This window comes from Anser anser, assembly GCF_964211835.1.
Source record: "Anser anser genome assembly, chromosome: 1".
Lineage (NCBI taxonomy): Eukaryota > Metazoa > Chordata > Aves > Anseriformes > Anatidae > Anser > Anser anser.
The window spans coordinates 105,867,274-105,885,315 of record NC_139720.1 but is presented as its reverse complement, the minus strand read 5'-3'; the positions used below and the strand labels follow the sequence as shown (position 1 = coordinate 105,885,315).

General features: G+C 35.9%; 1 protein-coding gene across 4 annotated transcripts in view; it reads right to left on the bottom strand.

Moving 5' to 3' along the window:
• Positions 1 to 56: 56 nt before the first annotated feature.
• The window catches only part of USP25 (ubiquitin specific peptidase 25), a 92,670-nt gene continuing 74,684 nt past the window's right edge, over positions 57 to 18,042 (bottom strand). For 3 of the 4 annotated variants that reach the window (XM_083821044.1, XM_083821046.1, XM_083821047.1), the window contains 8 exons: positions 15,281 to 15,394; positions 13,273 to 13,368; positions 9,734 to 9,912; positions 8,799 to 8,877; positions 6,831 to 6,910; positions 2,013 to 2,136; positions 1,150 to 1,345; positions 57 to 652 (listed from right to left, as the gene is read on the bottom strand). In XM_083821044.1, the coding sequence (XP_083677170.1) occupies positions 480 to 652; positions 1,150 to 1,345; positions 2,013 to 2,136; positions 6,831 to 6,910; positions 8,799 to 8,877; positions 9,734 to 9,912; positions 13,273 to 13,368; positions 15,281 to 15,394 (1,041 nt within the window). In that variant the 3' untranslated portion in view covers positions 57 to 479. The remainder of the gene's footprint in view (positions 653 to 1,149; positions 1,346 to 2,012; positions 2,137 to 6,830; positions 6,911 to 8,798; positions 8,878 to 9,733; positions 9,913 to 13,272; positions 13,369 to 15,280; positions 15,395 to 18,042) is intronic. The other variant, XM_083821045.1, reaches the window with a different exon arrangement.

Genomic DNA, 18,042 nt, shown 5'->3' with positions numbered 1-18,042 from the left:
TAAAAATACCCGTATTTTACACTAATACACAAGGTATTTGCTTGCAAACACAGAAGTAGCCATAAATAAAACTTTATTCTTTCATTTCATTTACAAGCTACCAAGTACCATGTATTTACACAGCACTGGACACTTAAAGTAGTTGCAGTCACAAAATGATCCAGACAGCTGTTGATAAAGTAAAGGATCTTAAGATAAAAGCAAAGTAATACTGTAACAGATAAGTGGCAAAAAAGCAGTTTTGCCATAATGATCAGACTTGCATGTTGCATCAATTCTGGTTGAAACGACTGAGTGCCATGCGATTCTCAGCTTTAATTGTTTGCAGTCTGGCTAAAGTTTGTACAGTCATTTCTCTCTTGCAGTTATTAAAATAAAAAAGTTAAAAACTATAGCAGCAACAAGCAAACCCTGTGACAGGAAGGCAAGGTTTAAGAACTAAAAAAGTTTATACAATGTGCTCAGGAAGGCTGCAGAATTTATCTTCCATCAGCTGGAGTTCGACTGAGTGACATCATGATTCGGGCATATCTTTCACACAGTTCATGTGTGGAGTAGGAAGGTAACTTTGGCGGGTCATTGAAACCTTTAATCTCTGTAGAACAATCTAACAGTTTTGGCAGGAAATCTGTCAGCTTTTCTTGCAAGTTAGCTGCAAATGAAAATAAGAAAAACAATCATAAACGTTTATAACTGCAAGTGGAATTTTCCTTTTTCTGCCACAAACTAACTCCCCCCCACCCAGGGTGGGAACAGGAAGCGTTACTTGGAATAATTCACTTTCTTCAGGTGCTTCAGCAATAACTAGGACACACTGGTTCCTAGCAAGACCTTAACATAAATGCCCCTTCAAATGGTCTATCAGCATGAATGTTTTTCCACTTGGAAAAAAAAAAAAGAAAGGGACATCTTTCCTTTAAGGACATTGCTATAGATGGAAAATATTGCAGTACCCCACTACTATATATGGAAAAACTGCTCTTCATTTAAAAGTGTGCATGATTATTCAAAAGTCAGTGTATTTCAAAATATTTTACCAAGACACAAAATATACAGGGTCATTTCAAGACAACAAAGCCAACACATTTTAAAAAATAAATAAATCAGGAGCACATAAGAGCCTTTTACCTTAATAAATAAATTACTTACGTTCCATTTCTTGTCCAAGATATGAACACCAACGGTTTCTCATATCTTCCACGGCAACAATATCTTTTTCTTCCATCTCATCCACCAGTAGTAATGGCAAACATGGGACAATAAGCTCATTCATAATGATCAGGCCATTATTTACTTCCTGATCATCTCCTGATTCAAACAGTGCTGCAGCATGTTCATTTAGTTTCTTCACGTACCACCACAAAAAAGGAAAGCCTTTAAGTATACAGCATTTCACATTTTACCATGCAGCAGTTTTTGATTTTCTTAGGACAAATTTGCAATAACAACAGTTGAGCTTTAACATTCACAGCAACAATAAATATACTCTATTAAACCATTTGATTTTGTGCTATTCCTCAGGCCACTTTGACTGATACCAGCCAACTCAACCTTTGCAGCTACTTTTTTTAAAGACTGAGGACCTACCACCTGCTCTTGCCTCTTTTCACCGCTGCTTAAAAAAAAGTGACACAATCAAGGAAAAAAACCTCACTTCCTGATGGAAACTTTTTCTAACATTTGTGTCCTTGTCCAACTGTGGTAATGTTGCAAGTTCACCCACCAACACTGTCAACTGCTGTTCCTACCTAGACCAGACACAATGGCAGCAAGCACACTTTTTACAATGATAAAGAAACTGATTATACAAAAAAAAAAACAGAAGTAATACATTTTTTATGCTTCCTACATACACTTCTTCATTTTTTTCCTACACAAGTTTCAAGTATTAATTTGTTAATGAAAGTTGGTTTTATTTTGTTTTTAAATTATGGCAACACTGTCTACTAGCTCATTTTGTTAAAGCTATGCAGCAAATCCAACTTTTGAGACATACTTCACCCTTCACTTACTAGCAAACATTCTCGTCTGTAGTGAGATATCAGCTCTTCATCATGCCCTCTGTATGGGCCTTTGGACAAGAGTTCTTTGTTATTCTGGTAAGCATAGATAAGGTAGAGCAAGGCTTCCATATAGCTAAAGCAAAGTAAAGAAACAAAATAATTAGATGCAAATCCAGGTACCATCTGTTTCAAGTTAACTACTGTGCTCTTCAAAGGATAGGTAACTTACTCATTTGAATGTAAAACCTCACCTCCCCACCCATCTTTTCATAATGTTGCTTTTTTTAATAGACGTTTTCTTCTTTTATGCACATTAGAACAATGTATTTTATTATCAGGTTAGATCACTTCAACATGAAGTCTGATCCAAAACTCACTAAAATAAATCTGTATTGTTTCACTCACTTCATAAATGGCTTTGGATTAGCTTTGGGTATACAAGAAAACTTAATTTTTCCTGCATGCATTTATGTCACATCAGATTTGATCTTCTGTTGCTATTACCTTGATAGCATTTTATGCCTTAGCAAATAAGAATTAAAGCCATCATCTTATTTCTAAAAATAAACTGTGAACTTTTAGCCTCACTAACTTTAAGTTTTTCTGGACTACTGAAATCTAAAGTGATGGAAGAAGCCGCAACAGCATTTCAAAATCAGAAATATCAGCACTCTATCGGCACTTCTGCCTTTAATCTAAATGCAGAAAATAAATACATTCTTAATTGGTAAAGAATGAGTAACAGAGGATCTAAGAACCTAATAATTAATAATCAGAGATCTCATGATGCTCCGATTAATAATCTCCCCTCACACTGCTGCATACCATTTTCAGCAAACACCTCAAAGCGTTAATTCTCTGATTTGCAGAAAGCCTGTTATGATGGACAGCCACTGAAAAAAGTTCAGGCAACTATCCTAAAAACAAGCAGTTAGAAATCTTATTTTGTTCAAACAACTAGAAAACGTAGAAACAGAAGTTTTCTAATGGAGTGTTAGAGGAATAGTACGTTACGCACTCCTAGTGAAAATGGAAGGTCAAGGTTAGGGCTTAAACTACCAAAACACCAAACTAGTAGAAGTGGCTAAAAATTATGTGTGAGAACACAAAGCATATAGGATACATGAAAAATACACGTCAGAATTTTCTAAAGTAGGCAAACTCAAGACTTACATAAGGCCTCCCAACAAGACAACATAAAAAGAAGGGAAAAGGTTACTTGCAATAGCAATGGCTACTGAAAGCTTTACCTTCAAATCTCTCTGCTTGGAGGAACAAGACGAACCCCAACACCAGAATTTCAGAATCTACTGTGAAGTTATTTTTTCCACCATGAGAAGGCCATTCCATCATAGTTTCTTGTAATCCTAAATATTTCCTACTTGAGTAATACGTTATGTATATACAGTCACTAGTCTCCACCTTCTTGTCCTCAAAATACAAGACTTTTCATTAAAGTAACAAGTCCTATTGCCCTCTTCTCAAGTCTATTTCTCCTGTCCATGAAAACTCTACATAGCAGTAACCTCCAACACAAGTGACTGGCCAGCAGAAAAGTTAATGTAGGAAGACAGGGACATATCACACAATATGACCACAAGGAACTGAGATTGCAAGATACAAAGCCAGAGGAGTGGGACCTTTTCTCCCTTTCCATTCTTGGTTCAGTTACTTGTGAAACCACAGGTTGAATTAACAGTGTCAACAACTCAGTTGATCCAAATTAAAAACTTGGCAGCAGCCTTATTTCCCAATCCATCTTTTCCTGCTTTGTCCTCTAGTTGCATGATTGTTCCCCAAACCAGCAATAGTGCTATCTAACAGCAACGTAAGTCATTTTAAATCATCGTTGCTGTAAAGCCAAGCTCAGAGGCCTTCTGTGTCTTGAGCACCTGAGGAATATTACTACGATTTAAATTAAGCAAACAGATGCTACCTTTTCACATATAAAGTGCATATAAGCTCCAGTCTGTGAAGCCTGAACTTAATCTCTCTGAACTTAAAATCAGTAAAGCTGCTCACAGAATTATGGAGCTCACTGGGTATAGACTTTGGAAAAGGTGCAGGAAGCACAGGTATGGTTAAACTAAATGTTAATGCTGCTTTCAAAAAGGAAATTCTGCCAAAGCTGAAAAAACATACTGTGCATCCAGAAACTTAAAATCCAGCTGCTGAGGTCTACAGTTCGTTCACTTTTCAGTCACTGCCACAAGAACAAACTGCGAGTAAAACTCCTGCCAAGGTTCATTAGCTGACTACATTCATCTCATCCATAGCAGATTCCTACTCTACAGTACAATCAGAGAAAGTACCCCTTAAAGATCCTTTAGATCTTCATCTGCTGTGAAAAGAAGGCCTTGTCAACCACCGTAAGGGATCATGACTGAACTCTGAAAGTAGGCATGACTTCTCGGTACTCAGCAGAAAACAAGCTCCAGATGATTTTCAGAAGTACTAAGCACCCGTTGTTTCCTTAACCTTCAAGTACAGCCTTCCATGCTCAGCACTCCAGCATGAAGACCTCTAAATGTAAGCTACCAGCATGAAGGGAGTAAAAGGTATGCCAAACTGCATTTTGTGTTTGCTCCACAAAGCACTGGTAAGAAAATCAGACTACCTGGGTAAAGGCCAATTTTTGGCTCCATCTAGAGATTGAGTGCTGCAAGGTATTAATTAGTGTTATTTAAAATAAGAAAAGTTGGTCAACTGAGGGAAGCAGGTTTCTGAAAAAAAGCCTCTAGACAGTCCTGTTAATGACAGTCATATTTCAATTATGGAAGTCTACGTTTTCATAAATATTTTTAAAGTTACATTTTTATGATTTAAGCGTTAAGGGAATATTGAAAGGAGATCAGAAGAGTCCATCAATTTAGTCTTGTTTTCAGAATATTGAAAATTAGCATTGACCTAATGACCATAATGCTAATGACCATAGAGGTCATTAGCACTGACCTCTAGAGTATACAGGATGTGAACCTCAAAAAATACCTCAGCCATTTGGAAAACACAGGAGTGTAATTGCAATAGATGCTTTTAAAGTCAGCCAATGGATACCCAGATCCTCACCTATTCTCTAAGCATGCTCAACTCTAATCTTTGTGTCTTTGTATTAAATACCACTTGAAGCATTTATGAAATGGCATTTATTGCCAAAAGGAATGAATGCTACACTTAATGGATGTTAGATGAGTCTGATTAGATTTTATTTTAATTTCTTACTAATACAAGAATCTAAGACTAATCATTATACACTTGTTTTCTAAGTTATGAAGATGTTTGGTAAAAAATATCCTAATTTTGCCAATCAACTAGATAGCCGTACCAAAAATACTGTTCAGAATAAAGAGAAACCTGTGCTTCCCTCCCCCAGCCCAATCAGAATATATTGCAGTAAGAAGCAGATTAGTGAAAACACTGCAATTTTCCAATTAAAGCTGCCATCCTGGAGTCCCGATGCCAAGGTACTTGAGGAACTTTAAGCTCAGAGCATGCACAATTTCCAAGGGAAACAAGGAGGATTCCTATATATCACACTGATAGCTGTGATATTTTTGCCCCTTTAAGGCATCCAGCAATATCAGACTGATTATTTGATCAAATAAATCACGCAATCTTCTGACCAACATTTGTATACAAGCTGTTCAATACTAACAAAGTAGTGTATGCTAATTTAGAGTATTAGTGAATGTACTATTTATTACATGGTGCAAAAGCAAGGTTATGAGCTCATTTTGTTAGCCACTACATAAAAACATAGCTTACAAGAGAGATAAGTAGTTTTTAATTATCTTTTTTGTTTGTTTGTTTGGGCCTATTTTCATTGGGAGCATACAAGAGAAGAAGGAGAAATATGAAGCAATTTCTTGCACAACACAGAGTCAACAAACTAAATTTGGTTCCCCTACATATTGTGTTATGAATATCAGTGATTGCCAACAATTATTTTTTTCCACAATTACGCATTTTTATCACGTGACAGTTCAATTTTCACACAACAGATGTCAGCTACTGAATACTACTGAATATTTTTCTGCTAGCCCCCCCGCCCCCCCTTTGACTGGGGATGGGAGGAAGAGGTACTTTTGAACAGTGCTTTTTCAAAAACTCTCTCCTGTAGAATGCTTTGAGGCATTTATACTGTTATTTCCCTCCTCGTTACATGTAGTTGATCACAGTATAAGTTTTTGCTGTAATGAATTAAATACATTAATGTCACCAGTTTGATATAGTTTCTGGGTTGGTAGGAAAAGATAAGGGAATGAATTAACATTGACACACAGAGCTAAGAAGAATCAGACATAACTATGATAATAACGTGTGATAACTTTCCTCAAATATGTTGTGGTTTTTTTTGCCTGATCTTTAAAGCCCATCATGAGTGGAATTTTGGCTCAGACAAACGCAGGAGGCAAAATTTTGTTTCTCTGGGAATCCCATTAAAAAGACAGGATAATATAGAGACTTGGCTAGCAGTGATTATTAATAAAAGCAGACAGATATATGTGCACATGTGATGCCAGAGAATAAAGATTTTTATGTTTGAGGGATACCCAGAGCACTCAGAGTAGGAGAGAATGAGGAATACAGGTGCATGTGGGGACACTGAAAAGAGTCCATTGCTTGATAAGGTGCAAAGAAATGGAGATTAAAAGTAGAAGGTTGAGTGAAACTGAGGAAAACGTGAGACTGAAGAAATTAATGAACTGAGTAAATTGTAAATAAAATGAAGAATATATTAAACAATTCTTAATAATTGTTTTACTTTATCAATGTTACATTTTGCCTTCAGATCACTCTACCACATTTGAGTTCTATACTACCACTTACCTCTTTTTTTGGAAAAACTCCAATCCTACCATGAGAAACATGGTTGTTTCCCTGAAATTTCTATAGTCTTGATGCCATCTCTGCATATAAGAAAGGGTATATAGAATTTCATCCACAAACATGAAATACAATTTTACACACTTAAGTGCTGAACATTCACATTAAGTGATTAGGAAACCCAGTAAGCTTGCGTGTGGGAAAAGTCAGTCTGAATCCCCCCTCCCTCAATGAAAGTAAGATTCTTAAATTCCTAAAATATTTCTAGATGAGATTTTTTTTTCTTTAAACAGAATGCATTGCCATTTGAATTGAAAAGAACACAAGGCATTTTTGGAGAATCACAGTCAGAATTATGGGAATTGTTCCCCGCCCCCCCCCCCCCCCTCAAAAACTAAGAGGCTAATAGCCACTTTTCTTCTCTATATTAGACTCAGTTATTTACTCAGAAAGGGTTAGAAAGCATTTTTATGTGCTAAGTTTAAATTTCAGTGTAAGAAAGACAGAGAAAAAGCCTGAATACATTAATTTGGAAGTGACAAAAATCCAAAGTGTCTTGTTGAGTACTTCAAACCATGGAGATGTTTATATTGGAGCACAGCATTTATTTACTGCATCACCATTTTATACAAAGTGACTACTGATATGCTTTACAAGAAAAAATGCTCTAAGGGAGAAAGGTGTTCTCGCGTCCATTTAGCAGCCAACTTTCAGTTGCACGTTAAGGACTAAATAAGTGACAAAATACCATAATACATAGCCACTTAAAGATTCAACACAAAGAGCATGAGAAAGGTTCCACGAAATGACAACTCCCTATACAGGACAACTTGTGATACAAGTCTGTAGTTTCTCCAAAGATATCTGCCTCAAGAGGTAAAAAGGCGACATATATCTGCAGGGGAACAGAAGATCTCCCTCACCTCACTTAAAGCTAAGTCCAGGATTGTTACTCTACTTGTGTAACCGTATTGGGTTTAAGTGGCAAGGCCGTTCAGAAAATAGGAAGAAATTGAGCCTTGCACAGCCAAAAAAACGCAACAGAAACCCTACTATGAGAGTCCCTTCCCCTCACCGTGGAAGAGGGCATTTAAATGTAGTAGCACCTCCCGTAGGTCCTAAACCTGGTAAACAGAAATGACAAGTAAATATTTTTCACTTGGTTTGTTGAAGGGAAGATTACTCCCATAGATAGTCCTTCTGAACAAGCTGTTGGGACTTTCAAGCATAACAATGAGGTTTAAGTGGTGCACTGGAAACTGCCTAGGATATAAATAACCCCTGTTCAGAGGCCTTAATGAAGAGTATCATGCAGAGTTGAAGCTGATGTAAAACCAGCTACAGAATTAGCTTTATACATGAGATGAAGTACTTTGGCAAATGTAAGTCGTGGTTCTTTAGTATCTGGGATTTGCTCCTCTCCTCTTTCAAAGTTTTTGTAGGTAGCACAGAAGGAAAAATTAAATGCATAAGCTGGTTACATATGGTCTTGGTAAATGAAATAACCTGGTGCTAATAAAAGAATGGGAATGGTTGCAAAAACAGCTGGAGGAAAAACACAAATGCGACCCTGATGCCTGTGTGCCATTTCTGGAGATGCATAAGGTTGGCCTTAAGACTACTTTCACTCCTTCACTGCGAGCACTTTCTGACTAGACAGCACCAGTTGGCTCACATGCTGCTAAATTATGAAATACTGCTAGTGACATCAAGACGTGTTAAGGAGTAAGGACAGGCTCAAATTTGACGTTTATCTGTGGCTCAAGTCATATCTGACCTTGGAATTACAGATGTGGAAGAAAAAAAAGCTTTGGATCAACTGGTCAGAGCAGCTTTCCTGCAAATAAATGATGTTTCGGTAACTAGTTTCAACTTCTCAGTGTAAGACAAAAAGAAATGTGTTAAGATTAATTCTGATTATTGATAGTTATTTTACGTTACAGTTTCATATACAGCATAAGAAATACTGACCTCATATTCTTCCATGTTTACTTCATCTGGTTTTATCATTTCAAGCTTAGCTTGAGCAACTTTCATTATGTTACGGCACCTTATGAAAAGCAACAAGAAATCATGAAAGATGGAAATTTGCAAAGGATATTATCCATAAGAAGACAGCAACCTCATAGGCTATAGCCTTATGCAAAACAGTATAGAAACATTATGGAAAATGTGCTTTATAATATGCATTGTATAATCAGCAGGGGAAGGCATACTTTTGAAGCACATGTGATGAATGCTTGTGCTATTTAAGAATTACTTATTTTATTTTGCTAAATTGCCACATTACTCAGTTTTTCTTTCTAATTTAAATTTCAGGTGGCTTGAAGCTCCCCTATGTTTATTTGCCAAAGTAAAATTAGAGGATTGGATTCAGAGATTTTACAGCTGTCAATATGCAGAAATCAGACTAACATTCTCAACATTTCAATTTTTATGTTTTAAATAAGTGAATATATGGAATTTCAAGCATAAGAGACATGGTCTTGTTTTCAGATAAGTTACCCATCTATTCTGGTGTCCCATTTTAAGACTTTGCTCTCTACTGCTGGCCTTTAGGCCACTGAAGAAACACAGATTTCATTTCAGTGTTTCAAAACAAGGTACATAGAACTGTGCGCAATCATGAGCAACACTGAGCATTTTTCCTTACTTCATATAATAAAAACTTAACTTCTTGTTTATTCTTTTTAATAGAGATTTTTATAAAGATTTTTTTTAATATATAAAATTGTTCTTCCATACATTTTATACTTTCAAGCTATTAACTAGACGATGAAGCCAAACACACACACACACACACTGTTCTTACCTCTATTATACACCCTATCTGAATATAAAGTAGCATCTTTACACATCACAGAACACTCACAAGCACAGGAAGTGAGACATGCTGCTCTTATTACCTTTCATCAAAGCTAAGATTGTGATCTCCGAACTGCTCCAGTAACGTTCTCTCAATTATCTTCTTTGGTGCCTGGTTTTGGATGAAGTAAACAATTGCATGACGCAAACGATAATCACATTCAGGTGGTGGATCCTCCTGGGCTAATTTTAGCAGTCGTGCATATTCCAATTTAATTGCCTAAATAATTTTAAAAATATATATTATTCTTCGTCGCTTTTAACTCAAACTTCACCAACACTAACAGAATAATTCCCATGGACACTTGGCTACAAAATCACTTTTAACAATCCCACCCACCAAGTCTAAATTACAAAAAAACAGACAAATATAAGGTTGTTCCCCAGCTAAAGCTGACAAAAACCCAGGTAGACCTTTATTTCAGAAACAATCCCAATCTTGCTCTACATCTTCCTGATGAAGTGAAGTTTTATCCAATCCCTACAGTGGCTTCTTTAAGCATGTACAGTCTAAAAGCAGTATAATATTTCAGACATTTTACTGAATTAAATTTTCTAAAATCTCCTAAGGTCAAAAACTACCCCTAATACATGGTTGAAATGCAAATACGTGAATAAAACACAATCTACATAAAGTTCAATGAACATGTATGATTTTGAAAACGTTACGTCAGAATGGAAAATGATGTACAACAAAAATCAAACTGTATGATCTCTAAAGAAAACATTTTGATATGATTAGTATCAGCCTCCTATAGGGCAGGACGGACTCCTCACTGAATATTTTAGGTAAACTTTAGAGGTCATCAGAAGTGTTTAGTTTGCCAGCATATTAGATTTTAATGAACCACATCTGTTATCTTCACTAGATTTTACTCACTGAAACTATAGAGCATGAATAAGAGTAACAAGAAAAAAGAAAGGTGACAAATCTTAGTGTGTTCCATAATTTCTGTCTCAAAATATGGAGGTGATCAAATTGCTGGCTAACACTACTTATCAACTTGCAACACGAGCTAACGCATAAGCAGTTTCAATGCGATATACAGCCAAAATAAAGCTCCAAACCATCCAGAAAAATACCCTGTTTAAAATTCCAAATTCCTTTAAGTTAAAATACCTAGCAGCACCAGCAGCATTTTCTTGATGTTTAACTCTTGGAAATTTGGGCTGCTATGCTCTACCAAGAATCCTTGTGATTCAAGACTAAACACATGGGTAGGATACTATTCATACAGGCCTAAACAGATAATATGTGGAGAACCTTAGAACTTAAGAAAACGTTCTGCATTAACATTTTTAAATACTAATCATATGCATTATCATTAAAAAGGAGGTTTGGGAGAACCAATACGTATCAAAAGCCACAGATAGAGTTTTTATTACCTTATATGATAAGACATTCTACCATTAGCAAACCAACATGGATAACTACGCAATTAAACCCTCTTTAGTGGTGTAGGCTAGAAGCAAAAAGCAATTGCTATTTTGCGTTTGATTCTTCAGAGAATTATTTAGAAACAGGAAAAATGCAACACGAAACTCAGATTTTCATATACATATTAAGCAAAATTTAAAATGCTATGCTATAGATTCGTAAATCCTATATGCAAAGGAAGATCAACACTATTTATTTAAACTGCATATTGGAAAAAGGGGTGGTAGAAAGAAATATCATAAGCTTTACTTTTCTCACAGAGAATGTTATATATATAAAGATCTTAAGGCAAACATACTACAAGGAACTGCCTATAAAGTTTAGAAAAGGACGACAGTAAGAGGTCATTGATCAATAAACGTCTTAGTTGGTTTGTATTAGTTATGTCTGAAGTCTGAGATCTAAAGAGGGAATCAAACTTTGGCAATAACAACGACTCATATCAAACAGGTTCTACCTGCATTACACCAAAACAAGGACATCACAGAAAACAACCACAATCTTTTATAAACACTAATTTTATAAAAAAACAAACACATGAAAAAACAGAGTATAAGAAATATCACAGAAGCTTCTACAGTAACACGGGATTTCACCTGATACATTTCAAAATACGAAATCTGGTACTAAGTAGAATCACTTCATCCACAAACATCCATACTAATGTATTACTCAAAAAGCAAAGCATGTTCCACCAGTTCTAAGTTGCTTCTAACAGGAGTCAGCAGAAAATGAGAAAGGAGACTTTCCTACCCTCCAACAATTTAGTTTTAATAACATTTTCTCAAAGACAAATCTTGTCCCCCCCCCCATGTTGACGTAAAAATGTTTAAGCATTCAAAAGTAAACAGATAAAAAAAAAATTCAACTGAGATAAAAAAAAAAATTCAACTGAGCATTTCTTTGATAATTCCAAAGAAATTATTATTTTTATTTTAATTTTGATCAGAATTCCTATTTTGCTTTTAAACTCACCAAAATACTCTTCACATTAAAAAAAATTTAAAATAATGTAATTAACCTTTCTGGTAAAAAGTTTGATTTGATCAAATGAGTAATTTTTTTTTTTTAATTAAAAAATGAAGCTTTTCATTAAGTGAGAAATTTGAAAACACAGCACTGAATTGCAAGCAAAACGTATGTCATTAAACAAAGGCTATGGCAGGTTTCTCTCCATTGCCTGAGTGCAGTCATGACAACCCAGTCCAGAGACAACCCTGGAAACAAATGCAGTATGGTCTGGTCATAACACTTGACAAAATATCCACTTAAAAATAAATAACAAAAAAAAGAACATGAGATTTCAATTCCCTTACCAAGAAGCTAAAAAGTTTTTTGTTTTGCTTCATTTTTGTATTTTTAATATTTTCTTTCAGTGTAACTGAGCCATAAAAATTAAATAGGAAATAGAATGCTACTCAAAGGCAAGCAAGAAACTCTCCCCCACGTCACCACCCATAAAAATCTCATTTGAGAGGATTTTACATCATGTCAAAGTAATTCCCTTGCTAATACTCTGAAAATTCAAAAGATTATGAGCTAGAAATGCTCAGAACTTTTTTCATTTAAGAAAACTGATGTATTTTTTAAATCTAGTATCACACTGAAGACTAACAACCACAAAGAGCCTCCCATCCAATTCCTAGTAATAAAACACTGCATAAATAAACAATATTGACATCAACGAAGTTAAAAGAAAGTGAATTGGATTTACTAAAAATCTTTTAAGGAAGACAAAACAAGAATGTTTCTTTGAAATAAACAAATAACTAAACACTGAAGTCCCTTAATGAAAACACTGATGTCCCAAACCGCCTAGTGAAGGCATGCTTTTATGAACAGGGAAAAAATACATATTCTTATTGATTACAAATCCAGGTTATTTGCTACTAATATTGAAAAGGTAAAATGCATGAAGGTATATAGTTTACTAATATCAAGGCAGCATACTGCTAAATCAAGATTGAAACAGCTATAGATATTTCTTCCTAAAAAAGTATATAATTTAGAAATATCTAAATGGAGGACTGATGCCATAGAAGAGCACTTATAAATGCTGGAACAGTCTTAATACACAAAGGGTGGGGTGAGAAGGTATGTCTAACAAGTCAGAGGAGAAAAAGTTGAAAATGTTAGTTGTACCTTAAAGAACCCTGCTTCTGGCCCACACCTGTCATAAACATTCCTGGCTTTACCTATAGCCATGATAATACCTTGCATGTTCGGGGTCAGCATGACCTGCCATAAGGGATTTAAGGTAAAAGTTTGGAATGATTAATATTTTAATGATTAAATTCAATATGCTTTTAGTCTCATGCAAGATAAAAAGCAACTTAATGCATGCATACATTGAAATGGCACTTTCAATACAAGATCTGTTGTGCGTATTCTGCAAATCAATCACGGCATGTGTATATATGTTTACCACGACAAAATATAGTTAAAGGAAGCTTAACAAAAACTGAACAATTGTGTCAAATACAATTTAAAAATTACATGGTCGAAACTTCCCAGAAAAGGAACATGCATCATTCAGCATTAGCATCCATCAGAAATTGTGTACGGATGGAGTGCTACCTCGAGAACTCATGGCCACCAAAGGGTAAAATAAACTGTTACAAATAGAAAAATCACCCAATCACACTTTATATATACTATACTAAAAATATAATAAACTACACTGACTGCATTTTGTACATATTTCAACATCAAAGTAAAGGACCCAAATGCTGCAAATACAATTGGTCCCTGAAGCATTTGCAGACAAATACTTAAAATTAAACCCAAAACATTTAACAAACACAACACCAACATAACAGACACATCTCACTGCTAATCACATCAATTATATACAAACAATTTGATACTTTTAGGTTACCCAGAAAGGCCTTTCCCCACTGCTATCTGTGACCAAGGCAAAACACTCCCTCCCTCCCAGCCCAAGGTCTAGCTAGCACCCCCACTGGCACAGCAACAAAAGCTGGCCTTTAAGAACAGAAGATGAAGAGCCCTAAACTCTCCAGAAGAGTTTCCCGACACATAAAAACAGCCTTAAAAAAGCAAATGTGCTTACAAAAGAAACAGGCAAATGAGGAATAAAGTTAGCATCCTCTGTAAAAAACAGCGGCATGTGGGCAACAATGCCAATAATAATAATAATAATAATAATAATAAAAAAAGCAGGTCATTAGATGAAGCTAAATCTTCCCATCTTTAAAGGTGGAGACTGCACATTGGTGGAAAACTGAACTCAGTGAGATGATATCATTTAAATTGTTTTATTCCCCATCCCACACTCCTCATCTCTAGTGCTCATACAGGACAGAATGACCAGAAATACCCATTTGCGCAGGGAGGCAAAAGCTCCCTGCAGCCTACCAAGAACACATGCCCAGATACCTGAGAACTGGGGCTACACCAACTCTATCCCCAGCCAAAACTAAGATGGAATAAGCAGTGTCAAGGCAGAACAGTTTGATGTCCTGGCAGTGCTGATTTCTGTTGCCAAAATCAGCCAGAAGAAAATATTGTCTCCTGGGTTAACATGGGTCTAGCATCTGTTTCTCAAGTAGTACCAGGTACACTCCCCCACCCTATGCCTGAATTGGGAAAAAGCAATTTCTTTTTTTTTTCAGCTTTGGAAACAGTCACTTCCTACAGCCATATATATCAGTTTCAGGTTATTTTCATGGATAATTTAATCCTTGAAGTCTAAAAAGCTTAACCTGAGCAAATAAGAGATAGGACTTGAACGTTAGCTTTATTGGACTGACAAGAAAGCACGAACATTAAGAACATCACTCACTATCCCGATTTTTTTTTTTTTTAAATAATGCAATAGTCCACAGTCTATCACCAGCATTTCAAAGGCTACCTGACCTAACACAAACATTCAGCTTCCACAGCTAAAAAGACAAATATACCTCCAGGGTAAACAGTACCATGCAAAGCGTGCCCAATTAGAGTAGCTTGTGCTTTCCTTTCATACTTCATTACAAATTAAGACATTGTTACGGTTACAAACTGCTAAGCATTTAGTTATGCAGAAATCTGTTAGGTGTCACGATGTGCAAACATGCCAAAAATTCTCATCAGGCAGCACAAGAAAGCACCGAGTAGGAGCGGTGCACACAATCGCAATCAAATGTACCTCATCGTCATAACCCCCCTCCTCTGACTCAATCACAAAAGTCCCTACATCAGGGATCGCCACCTCTACAACTCGCTGGTTAGGAGCTGGTGGAGCTGGGGCATTACCAGAGCTCTGCAGAAGAAAATCATTATCAGTACGTGTGGGGAGGGGAATCACAAAATAGAGAAAATCAGAGAGACGCAAACTAACAAGCCGATCAAGTAAAATCGTGCTGCTGAAGTTCTGAAAAAATGATAAACATCACTTATATTCTCTAATTACTCATACTTTACTTTAAGCAGTACATTTTAAAATTAGGGCATAATTTTACAAAAAGGTTTCATTTTTGCTTTATTCACTAATTACATCTTCATAGGCCAGTACGCCAGTACTACAATTCTGTAGCATCCGTAACAAATTTAAAGCAGTTGTTAAACGTTGAGTCTGTGAACCACTGTTTCTTTTCATTTTAGTAATTTTGGGTGGAATATAACTGAGATATCTGAAGAATTCGTACCAAGGGATGGCAGCAAGCCAAAGGCTAACATTTTCTGATGCACTGAAAAAAAAATACAAAAAGGCCTCTAGCAATTAAGGTATTTGAAAGAATATTTGAAGGTGCAGTACACTCACCATGCCTTTTTTTTTTTTTTTTTTAATAATTACACTTAAAACCAAGGGAAGATTATGTTAGTCACTGAAACTCTTGTTATGTTGAAGTAAGCTTTTAAACAACTGAGATGATCTCAGCTACTGCAGTCTGTCATTTTATAATCACCGGTTTACAACACTTGCAGAACTTCAACCTTCTCTCTAATCTAAGCAATCACAGAGTACAGAAAGAATGCTGTGCTGCTGTTCTGCACTTGTTACAATGGCTTTATTTTTAAACAAAGATTCCAGAAACACATAGTATCTATTTACACCCAGCATTGTATAAATACAAAGAAAGACTGTGCAGAGAAATAAATAAATAAGAACAAAGGTCAGAAAATGGACACAAATGATCATGTGGTGAGCAACCTACAGCCCTGTTTGTTTTATGTCCTGATGTTGTTTTTCCTTCTTCCAAAATGGACAAACAAAAAGTGGAGGAAAGAGATGTGGCTGCATGTCAGAATGCAGATGGAAGTAGAATAATTAAAGAGGGCTGATACACTGAGAAGGAAGCACAGTTCTCTCCACGTTAAATTTGGGTACACAGAGGGTAGCTTTTAAACACTGATAGAGTACCCTCAGATTAGTTGGAAATTGGCTTTAGATTTTAACAGTAGAAGAACATTTGTTTTTAAGTAAGAGAGTCTGTGGGATTTTGGTTTGTATTTGTGTTGTTGGTTTTGTCTTTTATTTTACTTTTACTTTTAAATATTTCATCCCCCTTGATGCAGTACAGCGCAGTGGAAATTGGAATAATTGGAATAAGGAAACCTGTCTCTGCCTCACTAAGCCTACCATGACGTTTCCCAGTCACTGCCCTGTAAAGCCCTAGGGCCGACGACTGCGCAAAATACCTAGCCTAAACAAAAACACTTGATCCATGGAATCAGATTCTTCCACATCCCACCAGGATGGATGCCCACAGACTCTAGAAAGTGGATTAGCATCAGGCAAGACACTTTGTCATGACTTGGACATCATCATAGCTACCCCCTCCAGTGGAGGTAACTCATATTAAAGCAGGCTCCCCCTTAGCTGGTCTGTGCTCTGAGAACTCAAGTCAAATTTGCAGCAGCCTAAATTGTTACTGGCAGGGCACCTTTTCATAGGTGGTTAGCTTCCCTGTTGGTTTTGATTTAGATTTAGCAGCGAAAGTATGCTTCTCTGCTCTCCTGACACCACAGGAGAGAGGGATGGAATACACTCCAGGTCTAAGGGTCAACACCTTGTCACATCATTTTCAAAGGCTTTGAAAAGACCTTCCTTTTGACACCAAAGTTATTTGGGGCTAGACTGCTTCTGTTTTATGAGGATTCATACCAGAATTTAGGATTATACTTGAAATTTTGCACATACCTAAATTGTTCATATCACTAGTGGTTACTTGTGGTACTTTAAGAAGGTATTATGTTAGTCACTGAAACTCTTGTTATGTTAAAGTAAGCTTTTAAACGACTGAGATGATCTCAGCTACTGCAGTCTGTCCTTTCATGTACATTCTGCATGTTTCATCCTTAGGGATATGGTTCCAAGGCAGATTAATACATTGCTTTAAAGGAATTTGGTTTTGTGTCAAATACAATCATCTATATACCCACAGGGAAGCAAAAAAAGGTATTTGATGAAAGAAAAAACTGTTAAATATTTGTTTCACTAATAGCTCATGAAGCAGTTAATTTCCAATTCTTCTCAGTATTTGCAACATGAAAACAGTATCACTCAACACTAATTCTTATAAACATTTTAACATATGCATCTGATTAATCACAATTTTCGTAAACTTCTGAATTTGCACTAAAGCTACAGAATAGGGTTGAACTAAGAGTTTTATTATATTACAAATTTTCTTGACCATTTTTGAGCTTCCCTCCATAAACATAATGTTTAGAAAAAACTCGTTTTTGAAAGCTATTTTAATTTCCATAGATCTTTCAAGAGAACTCACTTATATTCTCAAATTTCTCTGATAAAAATTATGATATTTAAAGTAGCATTTTTCAAATCTTTTACATGGAATGTCAGTGTTTACTCCTCAGAATAAATGGAACCATCTAACGGTTTGAAAAGATTATTTGATGGTGGGCATGAACATGTGATTGCCATTTGAACGATATACTGTACTC